Here is a 16,278-nt window from a genome sequence, read left to right on the forward strand (position 1 = left end):
TATGTACTCTTAATTCAACTAAACTGAACATAACGTTGCAGAAAACACCCTTGATTCCATTTTATATAAGAGATAGATGCATAATCCGATTTTGCGGTTCGGATTTGTTCGTTTTATTAACCATTAAGGATAAATATAAACCGGTGATCAATTGTTTCGGTTTTGATTTCGATTTCTTAGAAACGATATACTGTAGCTTTAATTTGTTTGAAGTATTTACACAAATATAGTGGTATAATATTCGGTTTGGTATTTTATCTCTCAGCTTTTGTTCGGTTTGGATACGATTTATCCGAATAAAGTAAACTAGCTATGGAAACCAAATCGCTTTATTATTATATTTTTTACCCGGTTATGTTGGTACGTACGCTTCCTTTTTGGTTAAACCGGATTAGGTAAACCTAGTATCAAAATTAAAATAACGTTTGTGTGATAGAACGTGGCGCCGATACCAAAGCCAGGAGACGTAGGAGCTCAGGCGGTGGCAATAAGAATCGCCGGAGATGAATCGGCGTTTGTGGGATGCGGTTTCTTCGGAGCTCAAGACACTCTTCATGACGATAGAGGTCGTCATTACTTCAAGGATTGCTACATTCAAGGCTCCATCGATTTCATCTTCGGCAACGCTAAATCTCTATACCAGGTCTGTATATTTACGGTTTACTATATTTGTGTTTCTGGTTTAATTATACCGGTTTATTAATTAGGTTTTCGATTGGTGACAAGCGTAGGACTGTCGAATAATATCAATGGCGAACCAAGTGAGCCCAGGGTCAAAGGCGGTCAACGGAGCCGTGACTGCAAACGGTCGTAACTCCAAGGACGAGAACAGTGGCTTCTCATTCGTCAACTGCTCGATCGGTGGCACTGGTCACGTGTGGCTAGGTCGTGCATGGAGGCCTTACTCACGTGTAGTCTTCGTTTCCACTACCATGACCGATGTTATCGCATCCGAAGGCTGGAACAACTTCAACGATCCCTCCAGGGACGCGTAAGTGTACAAAAACTCAAAAAAATCGGTTTTTTTTTTTTTTTTTTTTTTTTTTTTTTTGTTAATTAAGCAAGGGTTGATTAATTTATATAAGTGACATATCGTTTGTTTTGTTTAGGACTATATTCTATGGAGAGTACAATTGTTCGGGTACAGGAGCTGATATGTCAAAGAGGGCACCGTATGTTCAGAAGCTTAATGAGACACAAGTGGCTCTCTTCATTAACACTTCTTATATCGATGGAGATCAGTGGTTACAGTTTTCCGACCTTTAAAATCAATAGATGAAAGATTAATCTTCAAGTACTTTTGAGTGCAGTAATGAGAGACAAAAGGCGTTTGATGAACTACTTTAATTACTAAACACGCCCTAGTAAAACTTGTCAGCAGTGTGAACCATATGAATAAAAGAAGGGGCATAATGGGAATTTAGGTAATTCATTGTGTTTCAAATAAAATAGAAAAAGAGACCCACTCGTTCTCCACTCTTTTAAAGAAAAGAAGACGTACTGTCTCTCTCCCCAATTACATCTCTTCATCTTCTTCTTTTCTTGAATTTTGGTGTTCACATCTCCGAAAAATATGAAATCTACCTAGATAATATCCGGAAGAACAAAAAAAAAACAGATTAGTACATTAGATTCAGCATCTTTCAAGTAAGCATATCTACCTCTTATTATGATCTTGCCATTGTATTTTTGTAATTTGTTTTCAAGTTGTCTCTGTTTTTTTTCTTTTTTTCTTGGTAATTTGAACTTTAAATTGTAGAAGATCGTGATAATTCCGACTTCAGATTTCAACCGATCATCTTTGCAAGTACTAGTTAGTTTTCAAACTCAAAAGTCTCTCTTCTGTTTTTGTGTTTATATTAGTATACATTTGAAGGATCTTTGAGAAACTCAAATTCTTTGATCAATCATCTTTGATTATTCCGATCGCCGATCGATTAGTTTTCCTTATTATTTGGTTGTGGTAAATCTTTGATATAAAATCTAGTTTGGTTGGCATTTATTGGCACCATAAATTCATTATTCACCGTAAATATATCAAATACATTCGCTATCTTGTGCTAATACGTTGCTCAGTTGCTATCCTTTTTCCCCGAAATGGTACATTAAATTTTGAACATTGCGTCGTCAATGTCATTTGACACAGACATAGCTTCTTTTTCTTTTTCTTTTTGGTAAAGGATGTAATGATTGATATCATTTTAATTTGTATGATCATATTTGGTTACAACTTCTGCTTGGATTTTGGTCACATTTTTTAATTTGTATGATCATGAAGGTGTTTGAAACTCCTGCGATATACTTGGATTTCGCCCTTTTTTTTTTTTTTTTTTGAAAAATATTTTAGAGAATGTTGTTGGCAATAATAAAAATCCACCATTGAATATCCTGTTTATAATAGATTAATATCTTATCTTGTTTGTTATTTTATATAATCTCTGGGGGAATTGGTTTCTCTTTCTTGCAAGCTAGCTCTTTCTTTTTTTTCTCTCTTTAAAAAATGGAATCGTTGCGGTTGGAATGTTCAACTGAACTTGATCATGTTTCTTGTTGATGCAAGAAACAAAACACAAGATTATTGAGACTTTAACGTGTGACATTTCTGCATATACATAAAAAAATATACTCTTTACCACCAACTTAAGCCTTAATTTTTCATCGGTTGCAGAACACAAAATAATTGGAGCTGCTTAAAATTATAGTTATGGAAGAAGCAACAACAGTGAGTTCCGAGGTCCCTCTAGTCAAGGTAATGATCTTCTTTCCTTTTAACTAGATGAAACTTATGCTAAAGTTTTGATCATTTTTTTCCTTTCTCCGATGAACATATATCAAAGAATTTGGATCAACTAATTGTCTAATCTTCCAATAATCTAAATATTAAAGATTCAAATAAAAGTTAGCTTCAAACTAGTAACTCAAGGAAAATTGTGTTTTATATCATTGACTTTTAAGTAGGATTAAAGATATGGCAAAGGAAGATTTTAGTTTTTCTTACATAGCTTTAAGTAGGATAGAAACTATCAAAAAATAATAATATTAATTCTTGGAGAAGGTTAAGTATTGTGATGATTTATTTATTACACAGGTCGTGAATGAACAAGTGACAAAGGAAGATCGTGTTATGGAGAAAGAAGAGGAAGATACATCATTTGATGGTGAGTTTATAAAAGTTGAGAAAGAAGGGATCAACGCAAAGTATGGTGATGACGAGAAAGCACAGAAACAGGTTTCAATTGAAGGAAGCTCGAACGATTCACAAAGAGAACTACATGAATCGCAAGAAAAGACGAAAGAACTGGAGCTTGAATTGGAAAAAGTAACAGGGGAACTGAAACGGTATGAATCTGAAAACACACTTTTGAAAGTCGAGCTTTTATCTACGAAAGGGAGATTAGATGAAACAGAGAAGAAGCATGAAGAGCATGAAGTGGTTAAAAAGAAGTTGCAAGAGCAAATTTCTGAAGGGGAAGCAAGACATAGCTCACAGTTGAAGTCTTTGGAAGATGCTTTGCAGTTACATGATGTTAAACATAAGGAACTGACTGAAGTTAAGGAAGCTTTTGATGGGTTAGGCCTTGAGGTTGAGAACTCGAGAAAGAAGATGATAGAGTTGGAGGAAAGGCTAAGATTTTCTGCTGTAGAGGCAGATAAATTTAAAGAAGTTGAAGAGAAACTGAAGATTTCAGATGAAACGTTCTCCAAAACAGATGCTCTTCTGTCTCAAGCTCTGTCCCAAAACTCTGTTCTTGAGCTGAAATTGAAATCTCTTGAGGAAGTATCTGAACTAAAATCTGCTTTGGTAGTGGCTGAAGAGGAAGGAAATAAGTCAACTAGTCAGATAAAAGAATACCAAGAAAATGTTATTAAACTGGAAACTTGTCTGAACCAATCAGCGGCAAGAGTCTCTGAGCTTGAAGAAGATTTGAGAATTGCTTTGCAGAAAGGTGCAGAGCATGAAGATATTGGAAATGTGAGTACTCAACGCAGCGTTGAACTACAAGGTCTGTTCCAAACATCTCAGTCAAAACTAGAGGAAAAATTAAAAGACTTGGAGGCATTGCAAGCGCAAAACTCTAGTCTTGAAGCTGCTCTAAGCGTTGCAGTGGAGAAAGAGAGTGAACTGTCAGAAAATCTTATGGCTGTGACACAGAAGCTGAAATCTGCAGAAAAGAGACTTGATAAGCAAGCAAGAGAGATGGATGAAGCTACCACAAGAAGCAAAGAGCTTGAAGCTTTGCATAAACACTCAGAGCTTAAAATCCAAAAGGCGATGGAGGATTTCAGTAGCAGAGACACAGAGGCCAAGGCCTTGACTGAGAAATCGAAAGATCTTGAAGAGAGAATAAGATTATATGAAGGGAAACTAGCTGAAGCATCTGGTATATCGCTCTCTTTGAAAGAAGAAATCGATCAGTCGTTTGCAGAGAATGAATTACTAGCAGATACAAACAACCAGCTCAAGATCAAGATTCAAGAACTTCAGGGATATGTGGAATCTGAGAAGGAAACTGCGAATGAAAAGTTTAATCAGAGAGACACAGAAGTTAAAGACTTGAGTACAAAGTTGAAATCCCATGAAAACCTAATCGAGGAGCACAAAAGGCAGATTCTTGAAGCATCTGGAGTTGCTGATACAAGAAGAGTTGAGCTAGAAGAGGCTCTCTTGAAACTCAAGACTCTCGAATCTACAATACAAGAGCTTGAGAAAGTAAATGGAGAGTTGGCCGAAGTGAATATGAATCTGAACCAGAAACTAGCAAATCATGGGTCAGAGACAGGCGGTTTTCAGGCAAAGCTCTCTGCTTTAGAGGCTGAGAAAGATCAAACAGTCAAAGAGCTTCAGACAGCTGTAGAAGATCTTACAAAACAGCTTACTTCTGAAGGAGAAAGATTACAATCAGAGGTAGACATATACATTATTAAAAACTAAATGTTTTAAGTATTAATAAACCATCTGATATATCATATGAAGAAAATGACATTTTGTTCTGTTGTAGATCTCTTCCCTTGAAGAAAAGAATAAACAATTCAATGAGATATATCAAAGCACAAAGAATGAGCTCATAAAGCTTCAAGGAAAACTCCAAGAAGACAAGTCTAAATCAGAGGCTATGGTATCCGAAATCGGGAAGCTTAGTGCCGTGGCTGCTGAAAAGTTGGTGTTGGAGTCAAACTATGAAAAAGTAGAAATACAATTGAAAGAAGTCGAAGCTCAGTTGAAAGAAAAGGTAATAAGGAGGTTACACTTATGCTATAATATATTGAAAACTCTGCTCACAGATTGATAATGCTGTTTCTTGGTGGTTCTGTCATCAGGTCGAAAAAGTTGCAGAACTGACCTCAAAATTGCAGGAACATGAACAAAATGCGAGTGACCGAGATGTGCTGGACGAGCAAGCAGTTCAGCTACATAAAGAGCTTCAAGCTTCTCACACTCTCATATCTGAACAGGTTGATGCATCTTTCTTTTGCTTCTTCTAACTTCAGAAACCGTTTAGAATTTTCAAGCTCTTGCGTCTGCTGCTAAAAAAGCAAATTATGCTTGGTATATTCTTGAGTTCTGATTTTTATTTTGTGGTGGATTCAGAAAGAAGTGGTTGCTCAGAAGCATTCAGAGTTGGAATATACTTTAAAGAAATCACAAGAGGAGCTTGATGCTAAAAAATCTATGATCGTTCATCTCGAATCGATGGTCAAAGACCTTGAACAGAAACTGCAGGTTGCATATACTAAATCTAAGGTCAGACAATATATACATAACAGCGTTTCTGTGAACCACATGTGTCTTTTACTATACAAATATCGACAAAATGCTCTGTTTATGTCGAAACCAAACTTGCAGGAAACTGAGTCTGCTGGGAAAGAGGAAGTAGAAGTGAAATCTCGAGACATTGACTTATCCGTCTCAACTCCAAATCAACGTAAGAGCAAGAAGACCTTAGATGCTTCTCCTTCTCCTTCTTCTTCTTCAGGGCACGTTATGATTCAGAAAGCTGAAACATCGCATCTCATCATGACATTAAAGATTGTTCTTGGAGTGGCTATTGTGTCTGTCATTATAGGTATCATTCTTGGGAAAAAGTATTGAATTCTTCATGGTGTGATTGTGTCTAGTAGAACATGGGAGGCGCTTTGTTTGATTCTTGATTATCTCTGGGTTTAAGGCTTTTTTATTTATTTATTACCCATCCTTTTATTTCTTATTTGCCAAGCAAGCCCCAAATGTTGCAAAAATCTGATTAAATTGAATTGTTAAAGTAAAAAGGAAAAAGGGAAACTTAAAAGAAAAGGAAAAAAGTGAAGTTACATATTTACATAACATAGGCAAGTCGAAAAAGGAAAAAAAGAGAAACCAATTTGGATTAGGGCTAAAGTTTTGGTTATATATAGACAGTGGACGACACGATCTCACTTGATTTCTAAAACTAACCATGGCGGATCATAACACTCCCTCCTTTGAAGTGGAGAAGAAACTCGACCATTATATAAAATACCAACCAGAAGGTGAAGATTTCGTTGTCGATGCTGAGGTCAAGGTTCTCCGCCAAGGATCTCCTCCGTTGGAGATGTTCTTCTCATCCTCGCTCGATGAATTCGTTTTGGACGACGAAGATTGTTACGAGAAAGTACTACTCTACGAATTATTTGTCGATGATGCTGGGATAGATGCATCCAAGGCTCAGGACTTGCTCAATGACTTGATTTTGTACGTTTGTGATATGACACAACGGTTTGAGCTAAAATTCACAGGAGTTTTCAAGTTGATGGTCGAAGTTAGGGTTAAGTGAAACCTGTCAAGCTTAACCATGCCGGTTCAGAGGAAACCGAATCCCAATAACCAATTGCTACTACGGAGACGAGAAAGCGACGGTGAGACTTGAAAACCAAATACAAAGGCAGGAGAGGGTTTTGTGTCTTGAAAGAAAAGTAAAGACTATGTTTTTCCTTTTTTTTTTCTCTCTACCAACAATTTCTGATTTTCTCTTTTGAATTCTAATATGTAATAATAGTTAATTCTTCTGTGAAATACTTAATTCTGTCGTTATTAATTGCACAAATTATATATATATATATATAAAAAAAACGCGCAATTCTGTGAAATTAGAGCAATTAATACAAATCCAAGAGCAAGTTGTATACTAGAGATCCAAATATATACAAACCATAATATGTTCGAACCCAGAGTATTATTACAAGAAAAATAATAAACAAATAATAGCGAATTTTATACTACAAGGCTGGAGAGAATAATTCACATCAGATCCACACACAAGTCACAACTCGTCGTAATAAAAAGAAATTCCAAATAGCTCAGAAGCAGATGTCAAGGGCACAACAGCAACACATGGCTGCAAGACTACAAACAAAAATTCCAAAAATTAGTAATAAGAAATAAGCTATTTGGATTTTAGTATATCGAGCCATTAAGGATAAATCATGTTGAAGATAAAGTAAAGTTGCATATATGTAATTAATTTCATGATAATGACTTACCAGCCTTTAAAGAATCCGTCACCCTTAGACTTGGTTTCCACTTTAGCCGGAGCCGCCGAACCATGACTCGGGTCGTTGGTCGGGTAACCAATCGGTGGTGATGCAGTTGAAACCGGTGGCGGTGGGTTAGCTCCTACGTTCGATAATATACAAATAGAGTTTACAAATAACGAAAATGATTAAAGACAAAAAAAAAAAAAAAAAACAGAGGAATCTATATTATTTCTTACCTGCAGAATAGTTTTGATCGTACTGGCTCATTTTGGAAAGATTAGTGAAAAGAACTTTGATATAAAGGTAAACGATGCTGTGTATGGCTGTGCTTTGAATATATTTGTGCAAATGCGTGTCAATGTAAATATATAGAGAGAGCGATAAAGAAGGTCGGTTTATAAAAGACCGCGTGGAGGATTGAAAACATTAATGGTTACGTCCCCAGAATATATTCCAAATTATTATAAAGTATAAATTTTATACTATAATAATTAATTAATGAGTCATTGTCAAAGCTTGTTTAGGATAATTCCAGACGAAAAGCTTTGTTTAGGATATGTCGACACGTCTCACACGGTCGAGACCTGGTTTTTGTTGAAATTTTTGCGAGGAAACGTCATTAAACGAAAGTGGTCAAAGTCTTCGGAAGTTAACTAGAGTAACAAAGAAGACAACTATGGAAATCCATCACGAGTAACATTCTAGATTTGAAGCCTCAGTCTACGATTACAAATCAAACCATGATGTAACATCTGCAAAATTGTATAAGTCTTCTTTGACAACCAATAAAAAACTAAAAGGGAGAAATGATCATCCAAAAAGTCCATGAGATCCGATTTATCAACCTTACTCTTTTCTTTGCTTACACAATTGCGTTTGCAGCCTCTTCCACGTATATATTTGCTAAACGACTATTTCTCTCCCCATACAAAGAAGACTCAAGCAGCATTAAGAGCTTCCAGCTGTTTCTTCAGATCTTCAAGGTCATCTTCCTCCTCTGTTTCTCCTGACCCTGAGGCTATGGCTATTTCTTTCTCATACTCATCTGCATCTGGAAGCTCCCGAGTAAGCCCTTCAGGCAATGTATCTATACCTAACATAACACAAAACCAATTTAGATGACCGTCAGAAGAAGACTTTCATTTGATACATTTTCACATTACAGGTTGAATTTTACCTGAACTTGAGGCAGCTTTTGTAGCATCCTTCTCATTTTCATCGTCCACAACACTTATAAAAAGACAAGAGATACACATCAGCTTTCTTGTTGCAAATTTTGATTTTTTAACTAACTAACTTCACTGAGTTGTTACCTTATGTTCCACTCATTATCATCATGGAGTGGACCTTCATCGATAGCTATGGATGCATCGGCTTCCATCTTAGCTTTAGCAGCAGCGTCCCTTTCTGGTTTCGCAAGCATGTATTCTTTCTGCATTTTTGGGATTTCATTTTATTTCACTAGAACATGCCTGGAAACGAAGGAGCAAAACAAAGACGAGCTGAGATAGTTTTGAAGTTGCATTTACTCGAGTTACCTGCCGCTCTAGACAAGCTACATTCGAGCATTGTGGATTTGGTCTCATTTTCATGGTTGGGAAAAAATCCTTCAGTGAATTGTAACCCTGTGGGATCAAGTAACAGGCATAGATTAGTAACCTTTAACTGATTCAAATAATAATGATTCTGTGATAAACCATAAAGTGTTAAATATGAGGAGAGCTACAGGAAGCAAATCCTTTTACCAAGTATGGAGAAACTTCACCAAAATTTAGTAAGAACTTAAGAGAGTTTTGAACCAAAAGCCCTGCAACAACACCCTGAATTGACAACCAAAACAAGAGTCTTAGAACGTAAACAGAGCTTCAATAAACAAAGGCATTATCAACAAATGTGATAAATACTCAGCATAGCCAAATTTTGTTCAACCGTATTGTAAGGTGGTATAAAATTACCATAGTAGTTGGCAGAGATGCAGCACAGACCCCTTCCCGCTTAAGTGTCCGTTCATCAATTCCAGATGCCACGACCTACCACAGAAATAATAAAGAGATTATTTAGGGGAAATGCAAATGTAGTATTAACAACGATACCCTGGATCACAGAATCCTTAAATTCACCCATATTCTACTGATACATTCCTCAAGCATTGAGGCAAGGTATGATAGGTTAGAGTTGTAAGAGTGATATAAGAAGGAAAAACATACCAGGGGAGGTGCACAAGCAAAACAAGCAGTTTCTCCGGGAACCAAGAGCTGTATGTGACCTGAAACAGCATCTTCGGATACACCTGCACAGAATATCACCTTCTTTGTTAGCCCAAAGACATATGAAAATAAGAACTACATATAATTGTTAGCTTTTTCGACTATTTACCTGACTCCATCCATGTCTGACGTAACTCATTGCAGGCCTATATATCAATAGAATAAACCCAAATCAGAGCCAATCTAGAACCTTTTATACATTTTCCATTCAATAAATAATTGAAACATGTTGAATGTAAGATCGAAATGCTCAATGGTGATGTAAGAACTATGTGGGATTTGTAAAAAAAGGCCTTTTTCGAAAAAAGAAGTAACCGCTACCTGGTTGACAGCCATCCTTGCTTCATAGTTATCGACACAACTCAAAACAAGATCCACACCGCTACCTTCCTTGCTAGGACAAAATGACTTGTTCGTCAAGCTCGACGTGAAGGTTTCAAAGCCTTGCACTGTTGTTATGTTCATTGTGAAACTCTAGAAGAAGAGAAATAGAAATAGCATACATTAATGAGTCAAGAATCCTGTAGGTTCCCGTGAAACTAATAATTTTCTGCAGTAAACAATAGAAAGAATAAATAACCCAGAAAGAGCCTAAGGATACATACATACATAATACACCACAGACCCACTTAATACGTAATGACTCTAAATCGAACCCACCCGTTTGGCCACTAACATAAACTGTTTAGTTTTCAGTAACTGTGATGTAAATGGCCATTAAACTAGTACCAAAACTTTTTAATCTCATCAAGTAAAAAAAACTTACTTCAAGTACAACGTCAGGGTTTATTTCTGCAAGGGTCTGGACAGCAGCATCAGTCTTTGTCATACCAACCTACACAGTCACAATTATCCAAAGATCAGAAACAATACTAACTGGATAAATAGAGATAACCGAAATCTCAATGAGAAAAGAGTACCTGATCAGGTCGAAAAAAGAGTCTGTTCATGTTAGCTAGTTCGACGGTGTCATAGTCATACAACAAAAGACGACCAATACCACATCTGGTAAGCATCTCAGCCGCAACACTTCCAACGCCACCAATTCCCTGTCAACGAAAAAATCCATGTATATAGGATTAATGAACGCACAAACTTAGTTGTAGCATAGCAGAAGAATAGAAAGACAAAAAAGGGAGAGAAACACAGACAACAATAGCGACTGAAAACTCTCTAATTCTCTCATAGTTTTCCACAATACCCATCCGCTGAAGTGCCATAAGCCTACTGTAAGGATTACTATCTACCACCTCCGAGCTTAATTCCTGCAAACAGAGGGTTTCCCCCTTGAAATCAGATACGTTTTACAGAAGACTATATAGTCTACCATGTGCTAAATCAGAAGAATTAGTGAGTACAGAATAATAATGAAAGACCTTGACTTTGGAACGCCTGTGAGGATTACATTTAGACAAAGTGGCTAGATTTTCAACATGGGATCGGAGCTGCAAATCCAAAAAAGACAAATCTTGGTAAGTGATTCTTAAGCAATGCAACAAAGACTAACGCTTTGACATTTAACAATAAGCAGAGCAAGGAAGGATCAGCGAAATTCCCAAGAGCCAGATCAATTCAAAGATAAGTCGTAAACACCAATGCATGTGAAAATTCAGTCCTTTCGAATAAGGAAGATCCATGAATTCGAGAAAATTTCAATCTAAAATTCACAAGATTTTAATCAAATAAAAACCCAAAAAATACCTTGTGAATCGGAGCCGGATCCGAGAGAGATTTCTCGAGCACATCAAGATCATCGAGCAGTGCTTTGAATTCGACCTCCATTGTTCAGCAGCTCTCTTTTAGGACGATATGAGAGAAATCTAAATCTGCGATGCTTATCTGGAAGAGACAAGACTCCGCAATAGTGTTTTGGTTTCACTGCCTAAAACGTTTTTAATGACTTAGAAAAGAAGAAGAAAAAAAAAAGAAAGAAAGAATTAAGGGTTGACTGAGATAAGAAGATAGGAATATAAAAAAAAATAATAAATAATTATCCGATCTGTTTTTAAAAAATTGTAGGACAAACTGGGCCTGAAGCCTTAGCCCATTTATTTAGTGTCTCCGCCTCTCCAATCTGGTTCAATACGAAAACCAACAAAGATTTAAGTAATAGGACAACAACACGAGCGTGTTTGGTTAAGAAACCGGTTTATAAAATAACCGGTAAACCGAGATTTCCCACTCGGGAACCAAGAGAATGCGACACATCATCATCATTCACACCCAACAAAACGGGAACCTGATTTTTTTTTTGGTTTGGTCGCATACCTTAAACATAGGAGAGGAGAAGAGAAGCTTTTATTTTATGAGATCGACATTGATGGATCCATTCACAATCCATTCAAAATCTTCAGACCCAATGCTCATCTCCTCCTCACCAATCTGATTATCTATCTCTGTTCTGTTCGGACAGACACATCTTCTCCTAGAATCAGACACCAGTTTCTTTCTTCACTCGATCGACCAAGTTGCACCGGAAAATCACATTTACAGCAGGTTTTTAATTGATTCCGTAGCATGCGAAAGGAAGATGGGTTCTGAAAAACGTACCCTTTCTAAAGTTCCTGAGATCTCAGGTGCGTGCCTCCTTCTTCTTTATTTTTGTTTTCGTTTCCTAAATTTTGAAACTTTTAGGGTTTGTAATTGCGACATTGAAACGTCTCTAATCGATGCATACATTGTGCTTTTTTTGTGTACGCTTCTCTTAGATGATTACCCTATTGATATGATTATTATAGAAATTTTTATCGGTCTTTGATTGATTCATGAGCAAAACTCGTGTTTTGTTTTAATTTTTTTAGAATCTGGGTGTTACTAGGAGACTAATAGCTAGCTATATTGGGGTTGTTGCAGGTTTGCGTGAAAAGCATCAACAGGATCTTGAGAAACTTACATTGACCTCACAGCCATTCAAAACCTTGACTTTCTTTGTTGTTGCTGTTTTGCTATATGTTAGAAGATCAACCTCCTACCTTCTTGCAAATGTTGGCTCGCTTATACTTTTTAGTAGCGTTTTTGTGGCCTTTGCAGCTTTGCTTGTGACCCTAGATGGCCCTCACGTCAAGGTAAACAGATTGAGACTGCCTCTCTCTCTCTCTCTGTAGCTTTAACTAGTAAATAAGTAACAAGGAGATATGGAAATGTGTCTCGTGAGATAACCTTTGCGTTGTGATAAGCGAGTCTTTTTTATAAATCTCCAAAAGCTTCCTAGAACTGCCGCTTATATCTACTGCTATTGAAATTGGGGATATGAGCCATACCGAAATTCATGAGTTGATGGTCAATATATATATCTGTTTCATTCTTAGTGTATCATCTTATTTTGTTTACTGACATGAAGAAAATGGTAATATCTCATAATTTCCCCCACCTGCAGCACCTTGAAGAAATGTCTAAGTACATCAGCTTTGGACTATGGTGGATTTTTTTAGGTGTTGCTTCATCTATTGGTCTTGGTAAGAATATGTTTTACCTATTTCCGATTAATCCTTTTTTGATAGTTTCTATCAAATGCCTAACATACTTCTCTTTTCTCATTATTGATGATTCCAGGATCTGGTTTGCATACATTTGTTCTTTATTTGGGTCCCCATATTGCTTTGTTTACCATAAAAGCAATGCAGTGTGGACGAGTCGATTTAAAAAGTGCTATATATGACACAATTCAGTTGAAGAGAAGTCCTTCATGGCTTGATAAACCTTGCCACGAGTTCGGCTCCCCAGTCTTTTCTTCAGGAGTTCCTCTTAGCAGCATACTGCCTCAGGTTCAAATAGAAGCCATACTCTGGGGTTTAGGAACAGCGTTGGGAGAACTTCCTCCTTACTTTATCTCCAGGGCAGGTGAAAATTCACTCTTCCCACCTTCTTATTGACAACTCAATTGTTGTGGTTTAGTGTTAACGTATCTTCTTTGAGGCCCAGTTTCAGAAGCTTCTTTAGCTTTATCTTAATGGGATTGAATTAAAGGGTTTTAGAGGTGTTGAGTTAAATTCTGATACATCAACAAGAGATGCAAACAGTTGACTAATGCTCTGACTCTATACAGCAAGTCTTTCCGGTGGCAAAATGGAAGAATTGGAGACATGTTCTGGTGAAGATAACGGATTCATTGCTAAACGCGTAAATCAGATCAAAGGCTGGCTATTGTCACATTCACAATACCTCAACTTCTTCACGATTCTGATTCTTGCTTCGGTACGTTTTAGATGAGTCTGCTGAAAAATCCAATGCTTCTTGCAGAGACCTTTTGTGCATCTCTCTCTTGTCCCTTATAACATTTACATTCCGCCTTAAATTTCAGGTTCCTAACCCATTATTCGACCTTGCTGGAATCATGTGTGGACAATTCGACAAGCCGTTTTGGGAGTTTTTCCTTGCAACATTGATTGGAAAGGCGATCATCAAGACACATATACAGGTTTTGTGAGCGTTTCCATAATACAATGTTTTTATTCACTTTCGTTCTCATTCTTCAAGTTTGATCTCAAGAGTCAAAATAAAATCTTTTGCAGACGGTTTTCATCATATCTGTCTGCAATAATCAGCTTCTTGACTGGGTAGAGAATGAGCTGATATATATTCTGAGCTTTGTCCCCGGTTTTGCTTCTGCATTGCCTGAGCTCACTACGAAACTCCGCTTAATGAAAGACAAGTACTTGGTTGCTTCGCCTCCAGTAACTTCTGACATCAATGTAACATATTTTTTTATTTCACTTTACTTGGGCCATTACCGTTTTGCATTGTTCTGAAACTTTTGATGATTTCGAATGATTGTTTTCTTGGTTCAGGTCAAGAAATGGGATCTTTCTTTTGCATCGGTGTGGAATGGAGTTGTGTGGCTGATGCTTTTGAATTTCTTCGGCCAGATTGTGACTTCAACTGCACAGAGATACCTCAAGAAGCAACAAGAAGAAGAACTACATGCTTTGACTAACAAGTCGTCGCTGAGCTCAAAGGGATCTAAGTAGTCCATAACTTTATCTATCTTTTCTAATTAACTTCGGTTTCTTTCTTTCTTTTTTTTCTTTCATAGAAACCATACGATTGTGTTTCTTCTTATCTGAGAACAAAAGATACGAGTCCACAAAGAAGAAAACATATTAAAGGTTGAAAGGAAATTCTAATTAGTTTTTCACTTTAGTACCTTCTTCAAAGGTTATGGACTTAAAATTTCTAGTTTTCTTCAGAAAATATTTTCCACGGATGTATAAAAATTTCCTCTTTGTGGGTGCATGCTAAATCAAGAAGAAACGTAGGGGCTCAATAAAAGTCATCATTTAATGTTCGTAAGGTATACTTGCAGTCCAAGTTTCTCTAGTTCATTTAAGATCCAAAACCCAACAATTATAGTTCGTAGACACGGTCATTGAAAGAAATCAACGTTTGACCAATGATATTGTAATGTATGTCAGAATTTTTTTTTAAGGGTTTGTCCCACAAGCTAAATCCTGTATAAATTAACTTCAAAAATATAGAGTATGGTTTAGTTTAAAAGACGAAATCAATTTTGGAGCTTACCGCAAAAAAGAAAAACAAACGAAAGGGACAAATGAGAACTCATTACTGCAGAAACTGACAAAGAATAAAAGTCGAGAGAGAGTTAAATAAACTGTTCGTCTGTCTTTAAAGTATTTTTCCCATGCAAGAAGACACAAATCTCAACAGTTAAAACAAAATAAATAAAAGACTCCGAAAATTATGCAAAGAAAAGGCCAATTTAATAGTATAACTTTTTTGAAAAACTTAAGTATACTTGGATAAATTTCATCAACAAACTTCCAAGGAGAAAATGCCTAAACTCAAGTTACGCATCTCACTTCAGAAATGTGATTTTTGTATAAACCTTGATGCAATGGCGACAATTGCTCCAAGACATATTTACTCATTTCTATGCAATATATAAAGTATGTCCTACTGAGATTAATACTATAGTTTTGTTTACAACAAGAAACCTTATATATTATAATACAACAATCTTCATATAGACACAACCACTACACAACAGAAAAAAAAGTCCACTGCACCCTAACCTTTTCAACCAATGTTATAGAATTGACACATATTCCTATCATATAAACTAGTTGAATAAAGTAATGTCAAATCTATAACCCCTTATGTATGTCGTCTTTTTTGCTAGTGCCTAATTAAACTCAAATGCAATATCCAACACGAATGCATAACGAAAACTATTTTGACAAAGGTTGTATATGTTTACATATCCCTATTATATTAAAATTACATAGCTCAAAGCTTTCTCATATCCTCATCAATTGAACTACGTAGCACGTACGCCTGACTATGTATAACGAAGTAGGCGAGTGAATGCATTAGAAAACTTGAAATGAAGAAAAGTTTACTGTTTTACACTGTCTTTCCGTTTTTTAACTACTATAAGAAGTTTTAAAATTTCCACTTCTTTCTATTGCGCCAACAACTGTTTTGTCAACGGTTTGCTTTATATTTTTATGATTAGGAAATAATGGGGTCACATGTAGAGAGGTACTTGTAATCTCCTCTAACA

General features: G+C 36.4%; 6 protein-coding genes across 7 annotated transcripts in view; 4 read left to right on the forward strand and 2 right to left on the reverse strand.

The window, feature by feature from the left end:
- LOC104739068 (probable pectinesterase 8) overlaps positions 1 to 1,479 on the forward strand; it is an 8,713-nt gene extending 7,234 nt beyond the window's left edge. The window contains exons 3-5 of the mRNA XM_010459315.2: positions 437 to 643; positions 732 to 991; positions 1,110 to 1,479. Of these exons, the coding sequence (XP_010457617.1) occupies positions 437 to 643; positions 732 to 991; positions 1,110 to 1,266 (624 nt within the window). The 3' untranslated portion in view covers positions 1,267 to 1,479. The remainder of the gene's footprint in view (positions 1 to 436; positions 644 to 731; positions 992 to 1,109) is intronic.
- LOC104739070 (restin homolog) lies at positions 1,525 to 6,183 on the forward strand. The gene is made up of 7 exons (XM_010459317.2): positions 1,525 to 1,647; positions 2,669 to 2,749; positions 3,089 to 4,906; positions 5,001 to 5,231; positions 5,320 to 5,454; positions 5,591 to 5,743; positions 5,846 to 6,183. Exons 2-7 carry the CDS (start codon positions 2,705 to 2,707, stop codon positions 6,089 to 6,091), a joined length of 2,628 nt encoding a protein of 875 aa, XP_010457619.1. The 5' UTR covers positions 1,525 to 1,647; positions 2,669 to 2,704; the 3' UTR covers positions 6,092 to 6,183.
- On the forward strand, positions 6,336 to 7,320 carry LOC104739069. The gene has a single exon (XM_010459316.2). It carries the CDS (start codon positions 6,435 to 6,437, stop codon positions 6,789 to 6,791), a length of 357 nt encoding a protein of 118 aa, XP_010457618.2. The 5' UTR covers positions 6,336 to 6,434; the 3' UTR covers positions 6,792 to 7,320.
- LOC109128912 (cysteine-rich and transmembrane domain-containing protein A-like) lies at positions 7,095 to 7,877 on the reverse strand. The gene is made up of 3 exons (XM_019236216.1): positions 7,728 to 7,877; positions 7,498 to 7,630; positions 7,095 to 7,360 (listed from the first exon to the last, which is right to left on the reverse strand). The coding sequence occupies exons 1-3, from the start codon at positions 7,756 to 7,758 to the stop codon at positions 7,315 to 7,317; spliced, it is 210 nt and encodes a 69-aa protein (XP_019091761.1). The 5' UTR covers positions 7,759 to 7,877; the 3' UTR covers positions 7,095 to 7,314.
- On the reverse strand, positions 8,141 to 11,690 carry LOC104739071 (ubiquitin-like modifier-activating enzyme 5). 2 transcript variants are annotated; one of them, XM_010459319.2, is made up of 14 exons: positions 11,460 to 11,690; positions 11,135 to 11,203; positions 10,910 to 11,023; positions 10,679 to 10,807; positions 10,525 to 10,593; positions 10,080 to 10,232; positions 9,868 to 9,904; positions 9,699 to 9,781; positions 9,447 to 9,521; positions 9,237 to 9,311; positions 9,030 to 9,116; positions 8,805 to 8,923; positions 8,669 to 8,721; positions 8,141 to 8,578 (listed from the first exon to the last, which is right to left on the reverse strand). In XM_010459319.2, exons 1-14 carry the CDS (start codon positions 11,538 to 11,540, stop codon positions 8,430 to 8,432), a joined length of 1,293 nt encoding a protein of 430 aa, XP_010457621.1. In that variant the 5' UTR covers positions 11,541 to 11,690; the 3' UTR covers positions 8,141 to 8,429. The 2 variants fall into 2 exon arrangements, with proteins under 2 accessions (XP_010457621.1, XP_010457620.1); XM_010459318.2 differs by having other exon boundaries at positions 8,141 to 8,584; positions 11,460 to 11,687.
- Positions 12,015 to 14,897, forward strand: LOC104739072 (vacuole membrane protein KMS2-like). Its single transcript, XM_010459320.2, has 8 exons — positions 12,015 to 12,334; positions 12,612 to 12,823; positions 13,135 to 13,213; positions 13,311 to 13,598; positions 13,804 to 13,952; positions 14,059 to 14,175; positions 14,270 to 14,449; positions 14,546 to 14,897. Exons 1-8 carry the CDS (start codon positions 12,289 to 12,291, stop codon positions 14,723 to 14,725), a joined length of 1,251 nt encoding a protein of 416 aa, XP_010457622.1. The 5' UTR covers positions 12,015 to 12,288; the 3' UTR covers positions 14,726 to 14,897.

This window comes from Camelina sativa, chromosome 14 (assembly GCF_000633955.1).
Source record: "Camelina sativa cultivar DH55 chromosome 14, Cs, whole genome shotgun sequence".
NCBI classification, from domain to species: Eukaryota; Viridiplantae; Streptophyta; class Magnoliopsida; order Brassicales; family Brassicaceae; genus Camelina; species Camelina sativa.